Source organism: Talpa occidentalis, unplaced genomic scaffold (genome assembly GCF_014898055.3).
Source record: "Talpa occidentalis isolate TD23 unplaced genomic scaffold, MPIMG_talOcc4v2.1 talOcc4.2, whole genome shotgun sequence".
NCBI classification, from domain to species: Eukaryota; Metazoa; Chordata; class Mammalia; order Eulipotyphla; family Talpidae; genus Talpa; species Talpa occidentalis.
Window position 1 is genome coordinate 82,557,011 of NW_023602073.1, and position 25,688 is coordinate 82,582,698.

Consider the following 25,688-nt stretch of genomic DNA (forward strand, 5'->3'; position numbering starts at 1 on the left):
TTTCCCTCTCAGAAACACCATCTCCTAATCTATGCCTTCCATGATTTCAACACTTCTTGTTTCCTTGTGCTTCCTTCCTCTCTTTCATCCTTACCCTCCTCCCATTCTTCTCACTTTCCTCTTGGTCTTTTCTTGTCATCCAAATCTTTGAAAATGTATGTCTACACCATTACCCAGAGTTCTCTTCTCTTGGCTCTTATTGATTGTGAATCACAATAAAGGATCCTGTGATCTCTTGCTGGTAAATGATCTGCTTGATATTTTTTAAACAGCTGAAGATGATTGATTTTTTTACCTGTCATGCCTCACACTGTGAGGAAGATGAAGACAAAAGTTAAAAGATCAAAGCTATGGGGTCAGACAGACTTTGGCTGCAACGTACCCCTTATCTACTAGTTATATAAACTTGGTAAGATAATTTACTTTTTGTTATGTGTCAAATAATCATAATACATGCAGCATTGGATTGCTGCAAGAGTAAAATGCAATCACATATGTACTTACCACACAGTTGTTACTTTGAAAAGGTTATTATTGTTATTTATTATTATTGTCATCATCCCCTTTTTTCATCCTCTGCCATCTACTTGTATTTTTGTCTTTCCTTCTAGGATTTAGCCCAAGACCTACTATTTCTAAAGCAAAAAAGTTGATCTCTTTCCTAATTCTTTCATAATCATTCCCATGTAAATTTTCCTTTCGTTTTTTTCTGTCAACTTTTATTGACTTACCATTCACTTCCAAATTCCAGTGGTACAGCTTCACACTTTGATAAGTGTTCAGGTTTCACCTGCCCACCGCCAGAGTTCTAGTACCATCACACTATCAAATTGACACCTCTCTGCTCTTTCCTCCCACCAACCCCCTTCCTCTTCCATTCTGGTAACCACCATTTTCTTCCATAGTCTAAGATCATGTAATATTTTTTCCTGTCCACTTTGCTTCCCTCCTTTGCTTTTCTTCAAGTCAAGTCTATATAAGGAAAGTTCATCCACCTAAGAGTACTGCCCTCATATAGTCATTGACATCTTCATCTGCCTTAAAGACTCACTGGATTCCATTTTGAATGAAATGAAAGCACTTGAAAATATCCATTTAACAATGAGAATACTTCCAATTTCATGACTGTGCTTTTATATATTGGCAAAATAAATGAAAATATGCCCTTCTGATTAGATTGAATCTTGATTTTTTTTCTTTGAATTTATTCCAATTTGAGTCCCACCTCTTGCAATCAAAGTAAACTTTAAGACTGAATACAAAAGAAGTAACTCCATTTCTCAGATATTTATACCAGAAAATGAGAACTCTAGAACTGAAGGTGATAAAGGCAAAGTAGTGTCCAGGGTCTCATACTCCATTCTCTGGATCCTTTTCTTCTCTTGATGCTATATTCTGTCTCTACTCTCCAAGTACCATTTGTTCATTTTTCTTTGCTGTGCCTTCCAGCTGGCTCTCAGGAATCATTAAATAAATAATTTATATGAACCTATCCTATTAGACTAGAATAACTTGGTTTTGCTATTTTTTCATTATGTAGTTGGAGAACTCTCTCAGGTTTTTCCATGTCACATAAAGAATATAATAATACCCACCTTAGTTATTATGATAAATAAGATAACATGCACATCACCCTGCTAATTAAGAAAATGTGATAATAATCTTTGAATTGTCCTGAGCAATATAAATATAAAATATTAGTATTACATTTGATAGGACATGTGCATTTGAGCTGGTGACAAAACCTGCATCAAATATCAACCTTTACCAAAAAATGGATAAGTTATTTTAGGGAACCAGAATTCTTTCCAAGGAACCTTAAACATCACCTAGTATACAATCCCCAAAAAGCTGAGCTTGAGTTCTCTGTACTGAAATGTAAACATAATATAAATATTCAATGAATTGTCTCCTGGCCTCAGAAATCATGTTTTGCAATTTGAGAATTTTCAGGAATTTAGGTGTAGGGAAGTGGAAGAAGGGAGAATTGGCACTGCTTTTTAAAAAATTGTAGCAGGACCTCCCCGGTGGCACAGGGTTGAGCGCCAGGCTGCGAAGCTGCCTGCAGTCTCTTCAGTGCTGGTTTGATCCCCATCCACCGGTGAGGGTCTCACATGGCGCGCAGACCTCTCCTGTTGCGCCCGCTGCTCCCCTAAGCAGTGTCCTCCATCTGTCTGCCTGTTCTGCTCCCCACTCTGGCTCTGGTGAATTCTCTCACCCTCCCGTGCTTTTGACTGTACCCAGTGCTTGTATAAATAAATAAATAAATAAAATAAATAAATAAATCTAAAAAAAGGAAGCCATTTTAAATTACAACCAGAAAACAGTACAATAGAAAAGCTGAAGTTTCAAATCAGAGGAAAATGTATGCAATATTCAAAGACCACAAGGAAAATTTCTGTAGTCTTGACCTAAAGATTTAGGAAAAAAAAAAAAAAAACAAAAATGCAGAGCTTAAGAAATTAACCCAGTCACCTGCATCCAGACCAAGCTAGAGGACTGTGTCATGTGATGTATCAAATATTGAACAATGGATGCAGAAAAGTCCCATCAGTCCCACACCAGTATCTCCCTAAAATTCCCAAAGTGCCCTATAAAATCTTTTGAGGGTGGTAAAAAATGCCCTTTTCTAGCAGCCTTATTTGACAAGCAAATATCCCTGCAAGGGGCAATTCTTGGAGTTGCTAGAGGGTTTCCCCAGTTAACACAGTAGCTTAACAGTAAGAAAGGAAGAGAGAACAGTGGCAATGCTACTTAGAGCTGTAGACTGGGAAAGGAACTCTGGATATTAGTTTAACCCTACCGAAGCCTGCTGGGGCTTCAGGAAGGGGTTTCAATGGCTAAAGAGAAAGAACAGGAGTGGACATGGGGCTCATTCCCAATGAAGTTGAATCCTTTCAGGCTTTTACAGAGCACACTCAAGAAAGTAAGGCAGGGGATATAGCCTATTGAAATAGTGGGAGTGCAGTGATGGTGGTGGGGTAGCAGGTGATAAAAAAAGAATAAAATTACAACCATTTAATTTATATAATAAAATCCTAGAGACACTGAAAAAAAATCATATCATTTGAAAAAACATTTAAGACAAATAATAGGATCTGTGTTTAAAAGAAAAAGGAATTGATTTCCCAAATATTTTCTATCTAGGGAATATTTTTTATTTTTTCCCTCAAAATAAGGATAATAGTTTCTGTGTTTTCATCCTAGTAAACAAAATAAATCCATCCATAAAATCTTTTCTACTTAACTGGAGTTCACTGTAGCTTTATTTTAAATTATTTAACCAAAATCTTAGATTGATCTAAATCTGTTGGCCTTGTCTTATGTGAGTCTGGAAATAGTAAGACTTCTGCCCTATTTGCTGCAATTTCTAACTGAAACCAAAACTAGCAAGAAATTTACTTTCCCCTCAAAATATTTCTTATGAAAGTAATAATTCTACTGAATTCAGCAAATATTTGGGTGCAGGAGGAGCTACAGGAACCATTTTCCATGTTATAAGATAAAAAAATTGAAATGCCTGCCCTCAATGAGTTTTCATTCCAACTGGAAAAGCAAACATGCATTCCAGCCACTAAAATCAATATAAATGTGCTTTATTAAGTTTTATGTAATGTGTTGTAGGTGCAAGTATATGAAAGATAAAAATTCATACTAACATTAGCTTTTCCAAAGAATACTGTTTATAGAAACAGTATATATAGAAATATTTTTCATCTTATTCCTATGAATGAGTTTGGAGTTCTTAATAACAATTTTTTTTAATATCAATGAGAAAATAAATACTGATCTCTGATTTTTCTGCAAGCAATTAGAAAATTGGAGATGTTTCTTGAAAATCAGCTCAAATGAGTTCCATTAACAAACTTTCTGTTCTTATAGCAAAGCAATTTTTTAGCATGCTTTGAAGAGAGTTGATTAGTACAACTTTCTTCACAGAGGTTTTTGGTATTGCAAAGCATGTTACTGAAGTTAATTGGAAACCCACAGAGCCAGAAGGCAGTTGTGTGTAACCTGAAAATACATATTTGTGAATCCTGAAAGGAGCTCCTAATAAGTGATTGAAGAACCATGGTGTGTAGAGATAAGTGGCACCCAGATGACTCAAGGAGGCTTAGTCAGCCATTATGAGGCACTAGAGGATATTTCTAGAGAAAGGGGAGAAAGGAAAATCACTAAGGAGAAAGGACCAGAGAGGGAGCAGGGTAGTTGACAGAGGAGCCAGGGAGCTCTTGATTCAGAGTATCTGGGATGTGCTAAAGCTGGATCAAAAAGACCTTAATGCTGATTTGCTCAGAATGCTAATAGCAAAGAGCAGGGAAGGAAAACAGAAGGCAAAAGGAGAGGTCTATGAGCTAAGTGTACTACATGCACTAGCTTGAGGGAGAATCAGCTACGTCCAAGACTGAGGAAGTGTGGTTTTTTGACAGAGAATCCTTCTCATCTTTTAAGTTTTAAGAATCTGAAACCGACGCTGAAACCTACTAAAGGATGATAATGCAAACAGCTCCTCATTGTACACTATATATCTGATGACACTAGTGGCAAATAGCATGATATTTCTGTTTCCCACCTCTATTAAGAGAGTATATAGCTCCCAAATTAATTGTACTTTAATTCACTTGTTCACACCCAGTATAGTTCTTACAGTAGAAAATAACATTTGAATCTCTACCCAGGTTTATAGAACTCACAGATAATTGCCATTGAGTACAGTTGGCTTCTGAATGGGTATGTCTCCCTGGAGTTCATAAGCATTTTAAAGCTGCTCTATAATTGTGTACTCAGCACATTAATGCAGATGTCCTATGTCTCCCAACTCGTGAAATAAAGTACAGCAGAGCAGCATAAAAGAGAGATACTATATAGTCTACCTAGCTATGTTGTGGGCCACTATTATGAGCAAAATTTGGGGTCATTTTTCCTTTCCATAAATCTTCAACTGTTTTTCCTCTCTGAGTTCCTGAAAGCATTAGCCAAAGCTGATGTGCCCTCCATAGCTGACCTCTCTTCTCCACTTGACTTGGGTCGTCTAAGCATCTCCTTGAGGAGTCCTAATAAATGTAAACTGCAGAAAAAGTGACCTCTCAAGTGCCCTGGAACATCTACTAACACCACGTGGTATCCCAAATCTGTCACTTAGTATGTCTTTAACTTCCCCTTCCCCAGAGGTGATTGATAGTCCACAAGAATGACAGCTCTTGCAATATGTAGAAACAAAGAACTCCTTGGATCTTCTCCAGCCATTCTTTGTACCAGAATAGAAAATAGACAAATAGTATACCTCTTGGGGCAGAGCTGGATAGCCACCAGCTCTATAGGAGAGCCACCAGCTCTATAGCCATCCTTTACAGGACAGCCACTAATTTCAAGACCCCAGGGCATGTATTGTTGTTTAACAGTCAAGAGAGAGTTGCTCTGGCACTTGTATGTGTAGAGCTTCTCTGTGGTCACTGGCCCCACAATGATTGAGATTGTTTGTTTCTGAAAGTTTGAGAACCCACTAAGTCCTTGCTTTACTGGCTGCAGTCAACATGAGGTAGATTCCCCGGGCACGCACTTTACTCCGGTATCTTCTTTCAGTCATTGCAGGGTTTCTGCAGCCCTCTGGGAGAGTTTGTGTAGAGTATTGCCTGCTGGGTAGATTGTTAACTATAAATCTCTGTTACATTAAACTTGAAATTTACAGTATCCAAGGTATCCCATGACTAAAAGAACAGGAAAGAAAATGTCATCATAAATGCTCATCAGCAGATTAAATAGTAGAACCTAAAATTTCAAAATTAACCCCATTTCGAGTACTGCTTGGTGGATATGACATTTATGGTTTATTAATATTGTGGGTTTCTGAGCAATGCTTAAACATTTCTGTTGGCCTGTAGCTCTGTTCTCTGTGCCTTGCTCTTGCTCTGGGCTCTCCCACCCTACTTCCAGTATATGCTCAGTGCAAGACAGGAGCTCTAGACGAGGAACATGTCCTGTGTTTATAGAATACAGTTATACTCTGTAGGTGATCTGTGAAAGATCAGACCCAACTGTCACCCAAGCTTTAAGAGCTTATCACTATCCTATCATTTTCACTATTCTTAGCCTGCTACCTGTGTGTGCCAGGTGACCCCTACCACACTGCTGGCTCACCTGCTTCTTTCTCCTCACTGTATTCCAGAGCCCCTTTAAGGTTCCCACCTCATGTCTCTGGACCATCTTCTCTCCAGCTTCTGCAAACAGAGTTAGGCTGCATTTTAAGTACAGTTGTAACTTGAGAGTAATTATTTGGAATGTGCGAGCATCATCTCCCTGTCATGTATTACGAGAATATGTGAAGATAGACGGAAGATGAAGAATAGAGAGGCGTGTCTCTTGGCTATACATAAGGACTATATCCAAAGGCAAAGTGTTGCTTTCCTCAGCTCCTACACCAAGCATAGTGCTGGTTCATAAGAAGTGCTAATTAAAAGTTTTGGTGATTTTTTTTTCATTTTTAGTGTGCTAAGTAAAACATGGAAGAATGATCACCTGGCATTCTCTAGGGCACAGTCAGGGTGATAAAAAATGGACTGCAAAAGCCATTTTAGGCTGAGAGTCTACTTTTAATTTAAGAAGTGGAACAGAATAGATGAGATCTGAGCTTAGGCCCAGATTGCCATATTCGACGTTAGCCCAGGCTCTAATGAATAGTGTGAGGCTGGGCGAGGTAACAGTTTCTGACCTTCATTTTTTTTTAACGGAAAATAATAATGTTACATACCTCAAGGTGTCCTTGAAGGGAGTAAGTTAAAATCCTTGGTATAAGACCAGACACACAATAAACACTATATAAATGTTTGCTGTGATCATTTGATTGATTCTTCTGCTCTAGTTCAGAGACTGTATTATTAATAATTCTGCGATATTTGGGAGTACTAATTATTAAGACTCTCACTTTTAACTAGGATGAATGTGTATGAAGCTAAATTTTTCCATCACATCACTATCCTTTGATCTACACGGCATTATTATTAATACATATTCACCATTCACCAATTGCCTGCTGTGCATATACATGTAAGCTACCTGTTGATGCTACTAGCTCTAGTGTTTAAAATTTCTCCTTGTCTCACTATATATTTTCAGAAGGATCTGTGTTAATGGGATTTCAGGTCTCTTTTTTTTTTTTTTTTTAGAGGCATGTTTTTATTTATTTATTTATTATATTTGTTTGTTTGTTTTGTTTATACATGCACTGGGTACAGTCAGAAGCGCGGGAGGGTGAGAGAATTCACCAGAGCCAGAGTGGGGAGCAGAGCAGGCAGAAGGACTGAAGTACACTGCTGAGGGGAGCAGCGGGTGGCAGGAGAGAGTCTGCGCACCATGTGGGATTCTCCTCCGGTGGCTGGGGAGCAGCCGGGGATCGAACCGGCGCCGCAGAGGCCGCGGGCAGCTTCGCAACCCAGCGCTCAACCGCTGCGCCACCGGGGAGGCCCATCAGGTCTCTTGAATTTCAAGCGAGTTCTTAACTTGCATCTTCTTGGCTAGAAACTTTATGCAACAACTCCCAACTCAATGATTGCTTTCCTCACATTACCACCTAACTGACCTAGAATACTTTACACAAGGCTTACTGATGGAAAAAGGACATGAAAAATATATAATGTCATGAGAATTCTTTTCTGACATTAGCTCTGTTTTTATTTGAGGAAGGTAACAGCATCGTTTGTCTTTCCAATCATAGAGGCTCCATTACTCGTGAGGCCTATTATTTTCTCAAGAGTTATTCCAATCTGCTCCCAGGCATCCATCACCACATCTTTGTGTCCTCTACTTTTAGTGCCACAATGCAAAGCTTTTATATTAGAAAAGATCTTCAGTCACAAGCTGTTCATAAGAAATACTGGCCATAAATGTTAACAAACATTAAGTTTTTCAATGTACTTCAGGTATTACCTCAATCAGTGAGTACAGCTAGCAATTGCGCTATAAAATTTTTCTTCACTTTCCAAAACTTTCATTTCCTCTTTTCAAAAATAATCTCTGTGTTATAGTGATATTTGCTTTGCTCAGTCTCATTCTGTGTCTTATCTTCTGAGGTAAAATGTAAGAACTTTGCCTCTATAATATTTTCCATCCTAGCTTTCAAGGTCTAGATGAAATATGCAATCTTTCTTTCTGAGAAGCTGAATCTATCTTGGCTTGACCTATTTGATTTAAAATAATGCTAAGCCTTGTGTTTCCTTATGGCCCTCTCCTCAAAATGTAATCTCTGAAGAACTCAGAAAACTCTTCCCTCCCTCTCTTCTTGGAAGTTTCAGTGACGAATCACTTTACTGTTTTTCTCTCCACCCAAAGCTAAGCATAGTATTTAGTGATTATTTCCAGTCAACTGAAAACTACAAATATTTAGTCTTATTTCTGAGCAGACATCTTTTCCTGGCCTAAAAGTCCACGGACAGCCAGTTTTCACCCAACTAATTCAAAAAAGAAAAGCAATAGAAAAAAATATGTGTTGCCATATTTTCTGTTAATAAAATACGAGGGGGGGCACACATTTCTATAATACATTGATCAAAGTCCTGTGGGAAATGTCATAAATTACAACTTTTCCCTGGAAGAGTTTTATGGACACAATTCCTTTAATAAAGAGTATGCTGATGGCTGATCTTCTGGTAAAATGTTATAGGTTCCCACTTAGGATGTTTCTTTGGGTTCATACAGGATTTTACATAGAAATAGCTTTATGAACCTGATAAATTAATGTCTTTAGAATATTTCACTGAACAGACTCTTCGTTTTTCTTTCTTTTTTAAAGATTTATTTATGCATACAAGAGCTGGGGTACAGGCCAGAGTTGTGGGGGGTGAGAGGATTCACCAGAGACAGAATGGGGAACAAAACAGGCAGACTGACTCACACTGCTGAGGGGAGCAGCAGGCAAGTCAGGAGAGGTCTGCTGCACCATGTGGGTAGCTCCCTGGCTGGCCAGGGATCAAACTCATGCTGCAGAGGCTGCTGACAGCTTTATAGATTGTGTTATAATCCCTTGTGCCACCAGGGAGGCCCTACCATTTTCTTGAAATGGTAATATTTCAAGAGTTCTTAGAAACCTTATTTAAATATACATTGTTTCAGATAATGTTTACATATATATCCTTGATTTGTTTCAATACAGGGACCTCCAGGAATACAAGGACTACAACAGAGTCTTGGTGGTTATTATAACAAGGTATGGCTTCCTTTTTTATATATTATACACACACAGAGGCTTTATGTGACAGTAATTTTGAAAAACAATTAACATCCATTCCTTACCTCTCAGAGAAACACAATCACATATACTTAGCATCTTTTCATATTGAAATTGTTTTAAAGTAAGGTATTATGTTTAGCATCATTTATAAAACCATAATGTTATGTTTATAGATAAAAACATTACTCTGAAATCTGCAAAATTGCAAAAAATTAAAGCAAAAGGCATGTTTCATCTTTGATGATGTCGTATATCTACTTTTTCTGAGGGCAGAAGAGACTACTTGGTACCTTGAAGCTCTGAGAAGCATAATAGGTGGTAGATTTCTTATCAACCCCAGTGGGCACTTCACAAAAATCTTAGAGACAGGTTTACATACCATAGGTCAAGACTGAAATTTCCCCTCTGGCTGGGAGTAGCCACTTTTTTCTTCCTCAAGGTTTATTTACAATTGGAAGAAATGGAATACTAATAGGAAGTAATTGAGTGGAGGAGGCAAGACAGGTTTGCTCCCTATTCTTTAAGGAAACACAACGGAGAGACAAGAGTGAATGGTGGCGACCAAGGAAGACTCAGAAACCTGCATGACCATTGAGGGCACATCACTCAATAACACATACTTGGGGGCTGGTCGCTTTGTGTGAGGCGTTCTGTCCACTGACTGGAGTCCCTCATATATGTGATAGCTTATCATTGATGCCCCATTGGTGACTGGTTGCGTGCTCCCCAAACAAATTTGGAGACACTGTCCTTTATGTCCTTGCTCTGTGTTCCTGCTGCTCCTTCCTATAAATGCCTCTGACTCATATTGTTCCTCTGTTAGAAATCTCAGAGAGAAGCTAGGTGCCAACAGAGTAGATAGCAGGTGCTCAGAAAAGGGCATATTAAATGATGTGCTTATTGATTCAAAATCTTAATTCTTCTTTTATCAGGTTAACTTTCACATAAAGACTGAGATAATTTGTGTTTAATAAATTTAAACTCAAAGGCATGAAAAGTTTGTTACACTCCCTAAGTACACCTATCTTAAAGTTTCTCATTTACTTAGATTTTCCAGGGAGAATTATATTAGGAAGAATGTTTGGGACATATTTTGATTCTTTATTAAACCTTTTTAGAATAGATCTATTTTAGCTTTTTCAAAATACTAGGTCTTGGCACAAATGAAAAAGAAAAAAGAAAGCAAAGCATATCTAGAATTAATCAATTAAAACACAGTACATTTCTGTAATGACATCTTCTGTTACAAAATTGGATTTATCATAAATGCTTCAAAATAATAAGAATGAATTGGCTCTGATGTCACAGCATCAGCTAGAAAAGCATAAAGAACAACTCTATTACCATCACCCTTGGTATAAAATTTACCAAGTTGCTACTCAGCTACTTAAAATATTTGCTATCCCTTGCAAAACTTTTAAAGCTCATATCTTTACAGCTCTCTCAACACTACTTCTATATATACTTTATCTCGTCGATGAGTTAGTTTTTCCTTAAATGAAGATATATAGAGCATTCATATTTTGACTTTAAAGTTGACGGTGTAAATTTGTGAACTTTAAGGCTGTGTTTCAAAATAATGGTGCTTAACCTGAGAGAGAGAGTAGAGAGTCTTGCCAATAGCAAACTTAGCTATGGACTCACCTACAAGAACTCCAGCTCTCATGACCATCATTACAGGATTTAGTTCACATGTTTTCAAAATGTGACTTTGGAGCTGGAGCATAACAGGTAAAGGGAAGAGAGCTTAGCTTTTCTCCCAAAATGATGCTTTCTAACCACTTAGCATCAGCAGCCTTTAGACCCAGTGGGAATTTATGAAAGTTACTCCCCAAACATTTTACTGTTCATCTGCTAACTTGAGGTCCTCCCAGAATTGATGGAGGGAGATAGGGCCCAGCTCCCTGTGCCTACTCTGACCAGTGTTTCTAGATTGTGACCACTTCCTCCTCACCCTGAGCATCATAAAAGAAAGAACCAACGTGCCATGATGAGCAATGCATGTTTCACATGGCCCTCTTTCCCCACTCACCCCCCCACCAACTCCTATCTGTTTTTGGATGCTGCTGTGGTTTCATTTTGCAATTCATTGCATGCCTGATGGTCTGCAAATGAATGGGGGATGGGAAGGGGGTTTGTTGAGTGAAATTTTCCTGGAGATTAAATAATGAGATACAATAAGTGACATTCCAAGGTTAAATTGGCGCTGATTTATGCCCTGTCCGCACTCCAGTCCTGGACCTAAGTGCCTTGGCTCACTGTTGCTCCTGCAGTCATACAGCCATTACTGAAGCAACTACCCAAAGGGAAGACCACTACAGGCTGCTCATGCACTGCCCCTCCCTGTTGTTCTAAACTAAAAGAACCATGGTTCATGCTCTTGCTCCAGGAATTTTCAAAGAATTGCCCTTTGACCCTGTATAAGCATTGATTTTTTTTTCCCCTACAATTTTCCTTATTCATACAGAGGGAGAAGCTCAGACATAAGAAGCCCCCTTCCCTCACAGCACAAATCAAAAACGGAATGTGGGTTTGGGGGAGGGAAGGAAGTAAGGGATAGAGAGACTCTAAGGACTAAGGTCAGTATGTTTGTATTTTTGTATGCCCACTTGAGATTGCAAAGAATAAAAGGTAGACCATTTCCCTCTCCATCACAAAAACAATTTGCAAAACAGCTGCTCCCATTCTGCAAGATTGTTTGCAAAGAAGCAACAATGCCGAGCATTTTCTTCCCCTTAAGGAAAATCTGCTCATGATCCAGCAAACAGCTCTTCATTGTCTTCAGCTCTGGGGATTTTAATAAAAATTTGATAGGGTCTGTCAACTGCTAAAACCATCAGATCCAGAGTCTCTTACAACACTCTAGATGGGGAGGCAAAGTGTTATCTGTGAAGGCCAAGTACTGGCGGATTTTACATTTGATATTGTTTTTAAAGAACCACATTGAAAATGCATAGTTGTGTTATCTTACATCACCACACTCGGTGCAAATTTGCAGAGAATCAGTCTCAGCTGTTGGAGATTGATGCTGTGCCTCCCAGCAACCAATTCTAGTGTTCACTTCTCCAAATTGTTGATCCAAAAAAACCAATTTGCTAGCAAAATAATCTATTTTTCCTTTCAAGTATCAAATCATAACATCATTTTAATATCCACAGACTAGGAAGGACAGAAAACCTTTCTCCAAAATCAAATATTTAAGGCCTTTCCAAGCAAAAAGTTAAGCCTGGCAATGGCACAGAAAGCAAAGGCTTCCTTAGGAACACAAGAATAACCTTTCTGGGCCCAGAAGATTCAGAAATAAAGTCCTAAATTCTAAACTTTCACTTTCTGTGACCCAGGCCCCAGTACCTTTGGGGAGCATCATGGATTTAAGCAGAGGCATATGGATTTTTGAATACTGCCTTAACAGAGAACCCTGAGCTTCATTTGGTTTGTCTCTTTTTCTTTGTAGTCCACATACTTGGAGCTTATGAAATGGTTTCCTGCAAGTAGCTAAGAGGGTAAAAATAAGCCTTAGGTGTTATTTCCAAGTAAGCGCTCTTAGGCCACATATTCTACTTTAACTTCCTCGGATTGCTAGAATGGAGGGCCACACACTAAGTGACTTAAACATCACACATTTGTTGCCACCAGGTTCTGAGGCTGGAATCCAACATGAAGGTGTTTGGTCCCCCTCTCTCCAGACCTCCTCCCAGCTTCTGCTGCTTAGCTTGTGGCAGCTTATCTCTCATCAGCACATGACATTCTTCCTGTGTGCATATCTCTGTCCAAATTTCATTCTTATAAGGGCACATACATGTTATATTAAGGATCCACCCTAGTCCAGTATGACATCATCTAAACTAATTACCTTCGCAAAGACCTTATTTCTAAATAAGAAGTACTCCTGAAGTATTGGGAATTGTGATTTCAACACATGAATTTGGGAAAGACACATTCAACCCATAATAGATAACCTGGGTTGAATTTTTTTTAACTTTGTTCCCCTCATGCTTAGGATTTTACAGCAAGTCCCCCAAACTGGGGGAATTTTTAATGACCCCATGTCCTGGTCTTTTTTTACTAAGCTGAATCATAGGAAACGGCTGATATTTGAGCCTTTGTCTTTGGAGTCTAGAGAAATGGTCATCTCCCTGTGGTTCAAGTGATGTGTGTCTAAGTGCATTCCCTTCTTTCCAGAGAAGGACCTCTCCAGCACAATGAGAATAGCTTCAAGCTCCCCACTTTCCTGACTAGAGGTTCCAAAGTTCCATTCACAGTTTCCCACAAGAGAACAATCAACATGTTCCAACATCCCAGAATTTTTAAAATGGGTGGGCACATTAGCACCCCCCCACCACAAACCTCTACCCTCACCACTTCACCATGAGAATTTTTAAATAAACACATTCAAAACTGTATGACTATTATATTTATTCAAAGGGTTTACAAGAACCCTTTCAAATAACATGACACCAAGTTTCAAAATGACCTAGTAAAATTAGAATAGTTAGTATCTGAGGCAGCCACATATTCCAGAAACACAAGATGCATGTCTCTTATGATTTCTGTAGAGCCAAGTAGTTGTTGCGGTTAGCTTGGAGAATGCAAAGAGGATAATCTCATATGTCAAGGAATAAATCTACTGAAGTAACAAGTTTGAATCTGCCTTGAATACTGTTAACCTGAAAGTGGAGAACAGCTCTGAAAGTCACTGAGGGTCCTTGGTAAGATGTATTTCCTGGCCTAGCTACTTAATGAAGCAAGTATATGGTGCTCTGCTAAGCAGTAAATGACCCTGTTGTTTTTCTGGGTGTCAGATCCATCAGAAAATCCAAATTTTAGAACAATAGAGCATATGAACAGAATAATATGAGTTGGTGCTGCAGAGGCATTTCTTTTTTTCATCCTAATATCTCTGGTGTTCTTATCAGGGCTCAGGGGAACATTCCCAGTTCTTCTCAGACTGAACTAGCAAAATAAATAACATTAGATGGATTAAACACAAAATTTAATTATGTATGCATGGAGAATTTGCATGGCCATAAATCCCAAAGTAAATGTGACAGATCAAGGGTTTATATCTGGAATTAGGAAATGGAATAAGGTCCTGGACAGTCAAGGAGACAGAAGGGGGCTCCATGAAGAGGACGGGGTGACTTCATATACCAGATGTTCTAGATGTTTGCCCTCCCTTAAGGGATAACCCTAAGTTTGGATAGTCTTCATTCTTTAAAGTAGTAGGAATAATTTCTCCCGATGCCCACAGGGCACCTACTGACCTTTTTATTATGGTAACGTGGATTGGGAAAAACCTGTTTGGATGTCTTAGAAAAAACCCTATCTGAATATTCCTGGGAAGGCCAATCCTGCATCTTAGATTGTTGAAGGGTAAGATGGGAAATGGGATGGAAATCAAGATGCTCTATTGGACTGTTCTCTCATCAGATGCACTTTGGGTGCTGCTGTGCTCTGCGATCCAAGAGCATAGACCTCCCACTCTTAACGCCATTTCTGGGCAACTCATATCTTAGACAAAAGCATGTTCCAGCTTCCCTCAGAGCATCCTGGCATAGCCAAAGGTAGGGGTTGTGCACACTGATTGGCACCAAGCCCAAATGACTAGTATTTTCAGGAAATGCCTAAAATTTATGTTTCTACGCAAGTTGCATCGGAGAAACCTACTATTTTATAAATGCTTATTCTTGGTGTATGTGTGCATATGTCTTAAAATTTGGTACTTTGTTTTCAACTATGTCTTTGTAACAATTCACAACTCAGGATTTTGAGAATACATTTTTCATTTCCAATTTACTAAACATCTCAGATAAAAGTAGAAAAAATGAAAGAATATCTGTCACAAGACCAATAATAACAGCAGTTATTTTTTTATTATTTTTTAAACATTTATTTATTTTTAAACATGAACCAGGGTACAGGCCAGAGGCACTGGAGGGAGAGAGGATTCACCAGAGACAGAGCAGGGAACAGAACAGAACAGGCAAACTGACTGAAATACACTGCTGAGGGGAGCAGCGGGTGCGGCAGCAGAGGTTTGCCACACCATGTGGGTTTCTGGCCAGCCGGGAATCAAATCCGCACACAGAGGCTGCGGACAGCTTCACAGCACTGCGCTCAACCTGCTGCACCATCGGGGAGGCCCACAGCAGTTATTTTTAATTGGAGTAGCATGAGTAATATTAAGGGCACATTTAAAATGTCAAACCACAGCAAACCAAATGATCTGAAGGGGTATTCTTGTTAAAACTTTATGTGATTTTTTTCTACTGATGTGTATTTTTAATTGAAAAAAAAGCATAAATTCTAATCATTGGCTTATTTATTCTAAAACATCTAATGAGGGCCTCCCCGGTGGTGCAGCAGTTGAGCGCTGGGTTGCGAAGCTGCCTGCAGCCTCTGCAGCACCGGTTCGATCCCCAGCTGCTCCCTGGCCACCGGAGGAGGGTCCCACATGGCGCGCAGACCTCTCCTGCCACTTGCTGCTCCCCTCAGCAGTGTCCTCTGTTTGTCTGCCTGTTCTGCTCCCTGCTCTGGCTCTGGTGAATTCTCTCACCCTCCCGCGCTTCTGACTGTACCCAGTGCTTGTATAAATAAATAAATAAATAAATCTTGAAAAACAAAACATCTACTGCGTGCTTTGTACATGTTGAGTACTGCACATCAGACAATCAAGCTCAGGTGTTCATGAAGCCTACATTCTAGTGCAAAATTTTTTAAACACAAAAATAAAAATGTAGGTATTTGTGAAGGAAACACACAATGTCCAATGAGCAGGTACGAGAGGGAAATCTGTCTGGGAGACCCACAAAAGGTTTTTGTGAATAACATTTCACAATATGAGACCCTGAGGGATGAGTAATTACTAGCCAGGCAAGAGTTGAGGACAGAGAGGTGATCTAGAAGGTGAAAGGAGAAAGATCTTGAGCGATTATCCCTGGAAATTCTGAGGGAGAGGAGTGGTCAAGATGATGCTAAATAGGGAAATACGATCCTGTTATGATCCTGTTATATCTTTAAAGATACCTCTTGGATCTTGTGCAGAGGGTGGTGTGTAAATGTAGAACAAGAGTAGATTTAAAGGCCTCCCACAATGCTGGGGAGCTACTGCAATGATTCTGGGAAGGCATTATGTGGCTTGCCCAGAGTGAAGGCAGTTAACAGGAAGAACAGAGATTTTGTATTGGGGCATAAGTAGAAGGGCAGTTCAAGAACAACACTCAGGGCAGAGGAGGAAGAGTTCTATCAGAGGGAAAGGATGGATTTGGTTTTTTTCCTTAATTTTTTTAATTATAAAATGAAATTACTACTCATTTTAAGTCCAATGGTAGAGATACATTAGGAAGAAATTAATTATCACTCTCCCACTTCTGGACTAACAGATACTAACAGTCTGATACAATTTTCTCATCTTTATCTCTAATATATGTGTGTGCTGTGTTTTTTAAGTTCAGTTTTGAACTTGTATATGAATTGCAAGTGAATACATAAAGTAGAAGATCATAGATAAATGGGTCAAAATTCAGATGGAATATGAACGCTAGGTTTATAAATTTGTTTGTCTTTGTATAGAAGATAGGTAAGCCACAGGGGTGGATAAGAGTGTTTGGAGAAATGTTGGTCACAGAGAAGGGAACCTGGAAGAGTCCTGAGAGAGTCCTTCCTTTACCGGTTAGGCGAAGGAGGATGAGAGGTCAGAGAGATGGGAGAAACCAGGAAAGTGTGCTATCATACAAGTCAAGAGTGACAAGTTCAGTCAGGAAGTCACTTAATGGAATATTCATTAGATAACACACTGAAAACATCACTGGAGTGTCAGATCAGATCACTGGAGTGGTGAGGGCCAGAGTCTGCTCACTGTGAGCTCAGGACTAAGTGGAAGATGAATCAGTGGTGTGAGGCAAAAATTGCCTGACAAAGCTAACCAGACAAGGAAGACTTCTGTCATGGCTCTTGAAATAGGAAAAAGAAGGCAGAACTCAGCCTAAGCTCAATTCTGCTGAGATAAAGGGGTAAAATATTTTTAAGTGCTGAGTGAGTGGGAGAGCAGAACTTTACACAAGGGAAAAGTAAACTGTCTCATATATTTGGAATAGGAGAAATTTTTACCAGTAGGAGCAAGACACCCACTGAAATTAGGTTCCCACCTTCTACAGAGACTAGGAAATTAAGAGGCCCCATCCTCCTTGATAGTTTCATTCCAAAGGAATGGCTCCCTGTCTGTAAGAAAAACTCTCTTGGGGTATAAAGCTGGAAAGAGACTTTTAAAAGATTTATAGTTCAAAGGAACTGTGAATGAATTTACAGGTTTTTGAAAGATGCTAAGAAAGGGAGGTCAGCACCTGGAGTCCAAAATAAACCCATCTGAAGTTTATTCAAATTGAGGAGAACCTTAAGGCCTATGGTCAATGGCCATCAAAAACATTAGCCTTTAAAAACTTTGTCCATGAAAGGGAATAATCAGAGAACAATGTGTTTTATGCTATTTGAAGATGGTAGGGTAAGTAGATAGAGAAATTTTTGAATTGGACCATTTCATCTACGTTTTATTTAGCTTAACAAATTGGCCAATTCCACATAAAGGCAGTAGATGATAAAAAAAATTTCTAAGACCAAGTCTTGGGAATCAGAGGACTGATGAAGGAAAACAGACACCAATTAAGACAGTCACTGACAACAAAGTGTGCGTGCAGGTGGGTTGACAGATTTCGTGGTAGAAATTTTAGTGATAAGTATCTGAGAACTTGTATTTTTTAAATGGGGTAATAGGTAGATCATCTTCCCGGAGAAAGTGGAGTCCAGATTAGTGTTCTGAAAACAATAGAGAAGATTTGATAATGGGAAGAGCAGCCAGCCAGTAGGGAGGGACCAACTAGACTCCCAGGTGAATCTGAAATAGTGACAGGTAGCCCCTGGAGGTGTGATCTTCCTCCAGAATCATCTGCCAGGGAGAAGTTGGAGAGAAGACAGTCTCCAAAGTGGGAGTTTTCCAGGAATATTTAACAGAAGGTGAGAGGAGCAAAAGTGATTAAAATTATATCCATAAAAAAAAAAAAAAACAACTGTGAAAGCACAACTGACTATAATTTTTAAGCGGGGACAGAATGCATCAAAAATCAATGAACTTTTGTTTCGTTTTCTGTTTACCTAGGGAAATATTGGTGAACATGGAGCTGGTAGCCTAAAAGGAGAAAAGGTAATCAGATTTTCAAGTGAATGAAAACATCAGAGGTTTTAAGCCATTTCATGCATTTATTTATTGGGGCAGTCCCTCTGAGCATGGGGTTCTGGCCTTCTGTTCCTGGGGTGGCAGCTGACCTGCAGAGGGCACAGCCTCCAATCCCCAAAACACCAGGCCTAGGGTTGGAACCTACAACAGAGGCAGCTTCAGTGAAGAGTGCTGAGTAGCGGTTGACTACAAGTAGAAAATCAAGGGAAAATAGCTGTGACAAGGTAAATGAAATTAGGGCATAAGCTTCGGTTTATAATTAGATGTTTCATGAATCTGTGTAGGTGGTGAAAACAATCTGAAGACCCCTTTGGCAAAATGCCTCAGGCTCTGGTTCAATATTTGCAAGTCTTATTTAAGAGCTCAAACACAAGCTGTGACGGGGATATTTTTTGGGTGGGGTTTATAATATATAGTGGTGATTTAATCAAATAACTATTTCACAACAGTTTTAAAATTAAAATGTTGATGAATTTCCATTGCATTCTCATTGTCATCACTCACAGGTTTAATTATATTAGCTGTGAAGATGACAGATTCACTTACCCACTCAAAAAGATGTTTCACTCCAGTTTGATTCTGAAATTGTGGTTACCTGGGCTTCAGTGTGAATTGTGCCATTGTCAGGAAAAAAAAAAAAAAAAAACAGTGCACCTTAAATCTACAGACAGAGATGAGTGGGTTTGAAAATACGCTGAGGGAACATGGCCTATGGGTGCTACCTTCACTCATTCACCCAGGAAAAATTCTCTTGATTGAGAGCAGGGTATTTCAACATGAATCCAAGAAAATCCAACATCTATGCCTTATAAATCAGTACAACAAATCTATTCAAAAGACGATATATCTATCACCAGAAATACCATAAAGTTAGGCTCAACAAGAAACTAGGAACTTCTCATAGATTGACCATTGAAAATGAAATGTTCTGCAATAAATAAATAAAATATTGACATCCTTAAAAAGACATCCAAAAAATTGATTACACAGCAATAACAAGGCACTTATGTGTCTGGTACATTAGCACTAGTTCCTGTAACTGAATAGCTTACAGAATTCCTACACCACCATCATAAACACATTACATTTTAAGCCATAACTACTGGACACCTGCAGGCTAAGGGGGAAATAAAGAAAAAGAAAACCACAAAGCTTGTCACATAGGACAGCTGAGCAAAGAAGAGTGTTGTGACACAAAGTATTTAAATGATGATTCATTTCTTGAAACAAAACAGCTGGCTTCTGTTTTGCTATGTTCATTAGGAAACACATGTTACTTAGGAATTCTTAAGACCCCAGTGATGAGAAATTTGATTCTGTAAAACAGGTGTATTTCAAACTCTGAGAACCTTTCTGTAGCTAAAATCTTTTTTAATTGCTTCAGAATCTTAAGTGGAATTAGAAAAAGCCTGTGACATAACTGTTTCATCCTCCTATCCAAATAAATGACCTCAAAGAGTCTACAGGGGACTGGAGGCAGTAGTTGATATAAATGTACATACAAAATTATTTTAAGAATTGCAGTTCTTAAAAGGAGAAAGACTGCCAATAAATAATGCATAAAATAAACTAAACAATGTAGGCATAGCAGTTGCTGGAAAAGTGACATCACCTCCACCCATGCATATCCACTTAGTATCTGTTCTGATCAATACATTAATTTTTAAAATTATAATGTTGTTCATGGGTCACCACAGTGGGAATGTAAAGCTCCTTCAAGCTGTTCCCACAGATCTTGCTTGTGCCTGAGAGGGACCCCAGTGGTTCTGAACACTAACTGCCTACTAGAGTCACCTGGAGAGCTTTTGGAAAATATCATTGCTTGTGCCCTATCCCCAGAGACTGATTTGAGATAGCCCATATCTCTGATTAATGTAGGGTGGATCATATCACTGTTATTTAAAAATGCTTCAGGTGACTCAAGCAGGTAGTCAGGATTGCGTACCACTGAGTGGTGGAAAGATCATGGACTTTGGGGACTAAGGTCGATTGTGCCAGTAACACATATGTCTCCTTGGGGACATCGCTCTAGTTCTCTAAGAATCAGTTTACACGTTTGTAAATGGGCATCATCATAGCTACCAAGTGAGTTGAGGGAGGATTTAAATCAAATGAGATGAACCCAAAACACAATATTTGACACATATTAAACCCTCATTGAAGATTTGTTCTTTCCATTCATCCACCCAAGCTTTCTTCCCCTTTCTTCTCCTTGATCTCTTTTTAGTATTAATAGTTACTTGTTACCCCCTTAACATCTGGTCTTGCTCATCTTTGCCTATCCCGCCATAATTTTGACAGAAGGGAATCAGTCTATGTTGCAAAATAAGAGGTTTAACCAGTAGTACAATTTAAGCACATAAATGACTTATCATGTATCATAATATAACACTTTTTAATGCACTAGCAAAAGAGAATCACAGAATCTGTCCCATTTGGAACCCAACACTACCATAAGGCCCCAAAACAAATAAAAAAGGCGTAAATCTATGTACAAATCACTCCTGCATTAGCAATCCAATCCTACATCAATAACACTTAAATATAGGGGAAAACACTAAGGCACACTATAAGCTTATTAATGATAAAAGACAGTAAGAGGCAATGGCATCTCATGACCATTCTACCAGTATTGAAGTGATTATCTCTGCTCTGTAACTTGCCTGAGACTGACAGTTTGTAGGAAAGGAAAATGTATTTGCAAGTTGATTGAGAACAACTGCTTCTTTATAGTGACAGTGGAATAGATGACAGAATTTCTAAGGACTCCTGAGAAAGTAACAGTTGTCTTTCCAGGCAGGATGTCAGAGAGAAAAAAATGGAGTCTCAACAGCACCAGGCTTTTCAAATAGTATCAACAGTGTCAAATTAAAGGACAGCCTTTCCTAATGCTACATAAATTCATCACTTGTCTTTCTACTCTTATCCACAGTGATAAATCACTGAACATCATTTTAACTGTGAAAAACAATTCCACATGAGTCTAAGATTTAGGTATGAAATACTTTTGCTTACAGAATTTATATGAAGGACCTGATCCCTGAGCGTTCCTCCAAGCTCTGCCATACACAAATAACACTCAGAGAGTGGACCAAGCCTCTATTGGACCCTTCCTCAGTATTTCAATGGAGAGCTATTTATATCTGTGCCAATGCATAGCAGGGAGGAATATAATCACTCTTCCAAATTCCTCTTCACTTCTCATTTGATATTGGGCACATGTGATTTTTGTAGTAATTTCTAGACACTTTCCCTGATTTCTACTTTTTTGTGTGTGCAGGTCAGTCCAACCACAAGACCTATTTCTCCTTCACCCCTAACTGAGGATTTTAGCACCTACCTGATGGTTAATAGGAAGGTCATTCTGTATATCCTTATGCTCATACAAAGCCAATTGTTATTTCCTCTTCAAACCAACAGCAAATTGTTCCCTTAAATATATCTACCAAGTTCTCCCTTTTCTTACTTTAGATAGAATTTATTATGCCTAGAAAAAAAAGTCTTCTCTTACAGTGTGGCAAATATAAGACTGAGGTGCACTGACTATTTAGGTGCCAGAAGGAATAAATGGTTATACTAATAAAATCAAGATTAAATTTACAAAATGTATTCCTCAGATCTAGAGAAGAGACTCTAGAAAGGATTTGTGTTGCAGAATAAAATAGTTTAATAAGAACGTATTCTTGTCTATCCATGACATATGACATGTTCCCTCTACATCTTGTCTGAATTAATCACAAGATATTAATCAGGATAGAAATGTAAAAATAAGTCAATGTTTTTAGGACTGTAATGAATTTGTACTTGAAGTACATTGGTGGATTGTTGATTGAGGGTTCACAATAAACAGATAAACACATCCACACTAGAGGACATATAGAAGTGTTCACTACAGCCTATTCATAATAGAGCAAAGCTAGAAACAACCCAATGCTCATCAATGAAGCTTGGGCAAATGCTAGTGTGTTTACATAGACTAGATAAAATGCTGTCCTGTGTATGACCTAGATCTATATGTACCAACAGAAAAGGAAATTAAAAGCAACTTTTCTCACCAAAAAAAAAAATGCTATGTACAAGATAAAGCTACATTTAGAATTTGTTCAAATACCCAAAATAATCTATTGTTTATGATTCCATGTAAGCAGTAAAAGTACAAAACTATGAACTAAAAGGGTTAAGTACTAAATTCATGAGAGTGGCTCTCTCTGAGACAGGAATAGAGAAGGAAATAAAGGAGATTTCTATTTGACTGCAAATTCTTTTCATTTCTTTCATTTTGGGTGCTTGGTACCTGGAGGTTTGAAAAATGCACTTAATATTTTCTGTATTTTTGAAATAAAAATTAACAAAACAGGAAAGAAGATGCATTTTCAAAAATGGAATGGTAAACATCGTTTTTGCAAAATGCCCTTGAGGTTGAAGGGGGTTTATCTGACTAGCAATGGCTATATTTAATTTACCAATTATGTGGTATTCAAGGATTTTTATCAAAATTGAAAGAAGCACAATGCTGATACCCCTCTCATGCCTGATTAGTGAACTATTTCCTTCCCACACATATTAGTTCTAAAACTGTCTTCTCAGAATACTCTTTGTTTGTCACATATAAATCCCCCTTCAAGATGCTGACCAGAAAATCTTAGACATTTCTAAGCTGTTGCTGTCACTACATCGACAAGAATGCTGCTTTTGTCCAAAGTCAATCATTTAAGCAGCATTATCAGTGTTGAAAACAGCTGAGAGACTAATTTCTCCTCATATGCATCTCCCCCACTCCAATACCCCCATCTAAGAAAGAAGTGTATGAGATAAAATGAGTCTGGATTGTTGTGTCAGTAAAACCATCAGATGCCTTAAGATCCCAAAAATTATTTTCTTTGATACAACAGAGCAAAAGTATAATTTTTTTTTTCCTCTAGATGTTCTTTCCTTGAAAAATAATTAACTTTCGTTTTACATTGATTTTAAATATCAGAATGAATATTATGGATCTAAAAGACCTGAAGGCATTGTGAAGTACTGACACATTTTTATGCAAATTGCCTAACTTGATTCAGAACTTTCCATTGTCTCTTGGAGCATAATAGATGTGCTCCATGGTTAGACGGATCACAAGTGAATCTGTGCATCGTAGAATCTGTGACTCTGACAGCCACAGCAGTGCTCATCTAACCTCATGCAACCTCTCTCTTCTGCTTTTTCTTGGAAGGGTGAAACTGGGCAACCAGGATTTCCAGGGTCCATTGGCCCTAAAGGACAAAAAGGAGAATCTGTAAGTATCTTAGCTTTGAAGGGAGAGGAAGAATATCCAAACAATATATTAAAAATATGTTTCCTAACCAGCCCAATGTCATATCTTAGTAGCCGCTGCTGTGACAAACAAAAATAAATTCAGTATTTGAGCAAGTGTTCTCTCTGAGATGCTAAGTCCTATACATGCATTAGCTTACTCAATCTAATAAAAAAAAAATACAACCAAACAGGAGATAGGCTAATTAATACTCCACTCTTCAGATGAGGAAACTAAGGCACAGAGAAGTTACATAACCTGCCCAAGGTCACAGGTTAGTAAGTTTTGGAACCATGATTCACACCTAGGTTGGCTTGCTCAAGAACCCAGTGTTTAAAAAGCGCTAAGCTTCCCTACTACAATTAAAAGTTCTAGCTAAAGTAAATAATAAATCCAATATAATTAAAGACTGGAGCTAATTTAATGTTTATCTATCTCCTCAAACAACTGCTCTTAGTATACTTTCTGAAATTATTTTTCTTTCTTAAATTCTGTAAGATCAATGTGACTTCTCAGCCAATTTTCAGTATTATGGAGGTCAGTTTAAGACTTAGTTCTGGTGGAGGAAAAAAAAAAACCCTACGGTATCATTTATATTCAGGTAAGACTACCTAAAGAAATTACATGAATCCAAGTTATTAAAAAAAAAAAACAACTATTCTTTTAAAGTTGTTAAAAAAATAAAGGAAAGAAGAAACCCACAACAACCCTCAAGAATCAGACTTACCAAGTAAATGTTTCATCTTTGTTTTAAAAATGTAATTTTTTCAAATCACTTTTACCCCTTTTCTTGCCAGGGTGAAAAAGGGATATTGGTTTATAGAGGACAATGAATGAGAGGTCATTGAAATGCCTACATGCCAAATAGAAATAATATAAAAGTATGTAATAGTACAAAAGCAACTTTTCCCTGTACTTCAGCTTTTAAAATTATGCATCTGTAGAAATGACAGTAATTTTTCAGGTATCTTTAGAATCAGGGCTGTTACAGATTACTGCAGGTTCCTGTACCTTCAGGCGCTGCTCTTGCCCTTAGTATCCAGCCCAGACCTCCCTACGTGACTGTGAAACCAACTGTCCAGTGGTTCACGCACCCAACACACAGAAGGACCAAACACCAAATACTAACTGAAGCAGAGAAAGGTTTTATTATTATTATTATCAAGATGATGCTGAGAGGGGATTGGCAGCCCAAACTCAAATCCACTGTTTGGAAGAAGAGGGCTTCAGTGTTTCTCAGATCCTAGCATCTGTGAAAAGAAATATTAGTTATTTGGTGAACCTGTGCAAATCAGCAAGTGGTTTCAGGAAGGAGACATACATCCTAACTTGAGGAAGGCCATTTAGCTCAACAACCACAGGGTTGTTTTTTTCATTAATAGTCAGTTTCCCTAAAACAAGCTTTTTCGTCAACACCTTGAATCTGTTAAAGATCTTAACACATAACTTGCAGGAGTTAATATATTTGCCTAGTACTTGAATTCTTGTGCTACCATATTAGTCGCAAGGAACAGCTTTGAGGGTTCCATGGATGACTGACAATTTCCAGTGTCCCACTATTCCAGCCTGGTGGTGCTGTCCCTTCCACCTGCCAGCCCATTCTGGATGCTCCACACTTGTCAGCATCTCTTAACACATCTTAGCTGCTTCTCTAGGTCTCCACTGTCTCTCCTCCAAGCTTGAACACTGACAATCACCTTCTCTTAATTTCCATGTGACATATGGCAGACCTGGCAGTGAGATTTACTAAAATTCTTTTGGAAAAGCAGGTATTTGTAGAGCCAAAAGAAGAAACTTTCAGTGAAGTAAACCCAGGTATCTTAAATGTAAATGTGCACTTGAATCACCTGGGGATCATTTTGCAATGCTGACTCTAACTCAGAGGGTCTGGGGTGCTAGCAGAGAGACTGCAGGTCTCAGTGTCTCAGGTGATGCTCTTCGGG

At 38.5% G+C, this 25,688-nt stretch overlaps 1 protein-coding gene across 1 annotated transcript in view; it reads left to right on the forward strand.

The window, feature by feature from the left end:
* LOC119251459 (collagen alpha-1(XIX) chain) overlaps window positions 1–25,688 on the forward strand; it is a 268,629-nt gene that overhangs the window by 219,870 nt on the left and 23,071 nt on the right. The window contains exons 18-20 of the mRNA XM_054698153.1: window positions 9,146–9,199; window positions 18,375–18,419; window positions 23,665–23,727. Of these exons, the coding sequence (XP_054554128.1) occupies window positions 9,146–9,199; window positions 18,375–18,419; window positions 23,665–23,727 (162 nt within the window). The remainder of the gene's footprint in view (window positions 1–9,145; window positions 9,200–18,374; window positions 18,420–23,664; window positions 23,728–25,688) is intronic.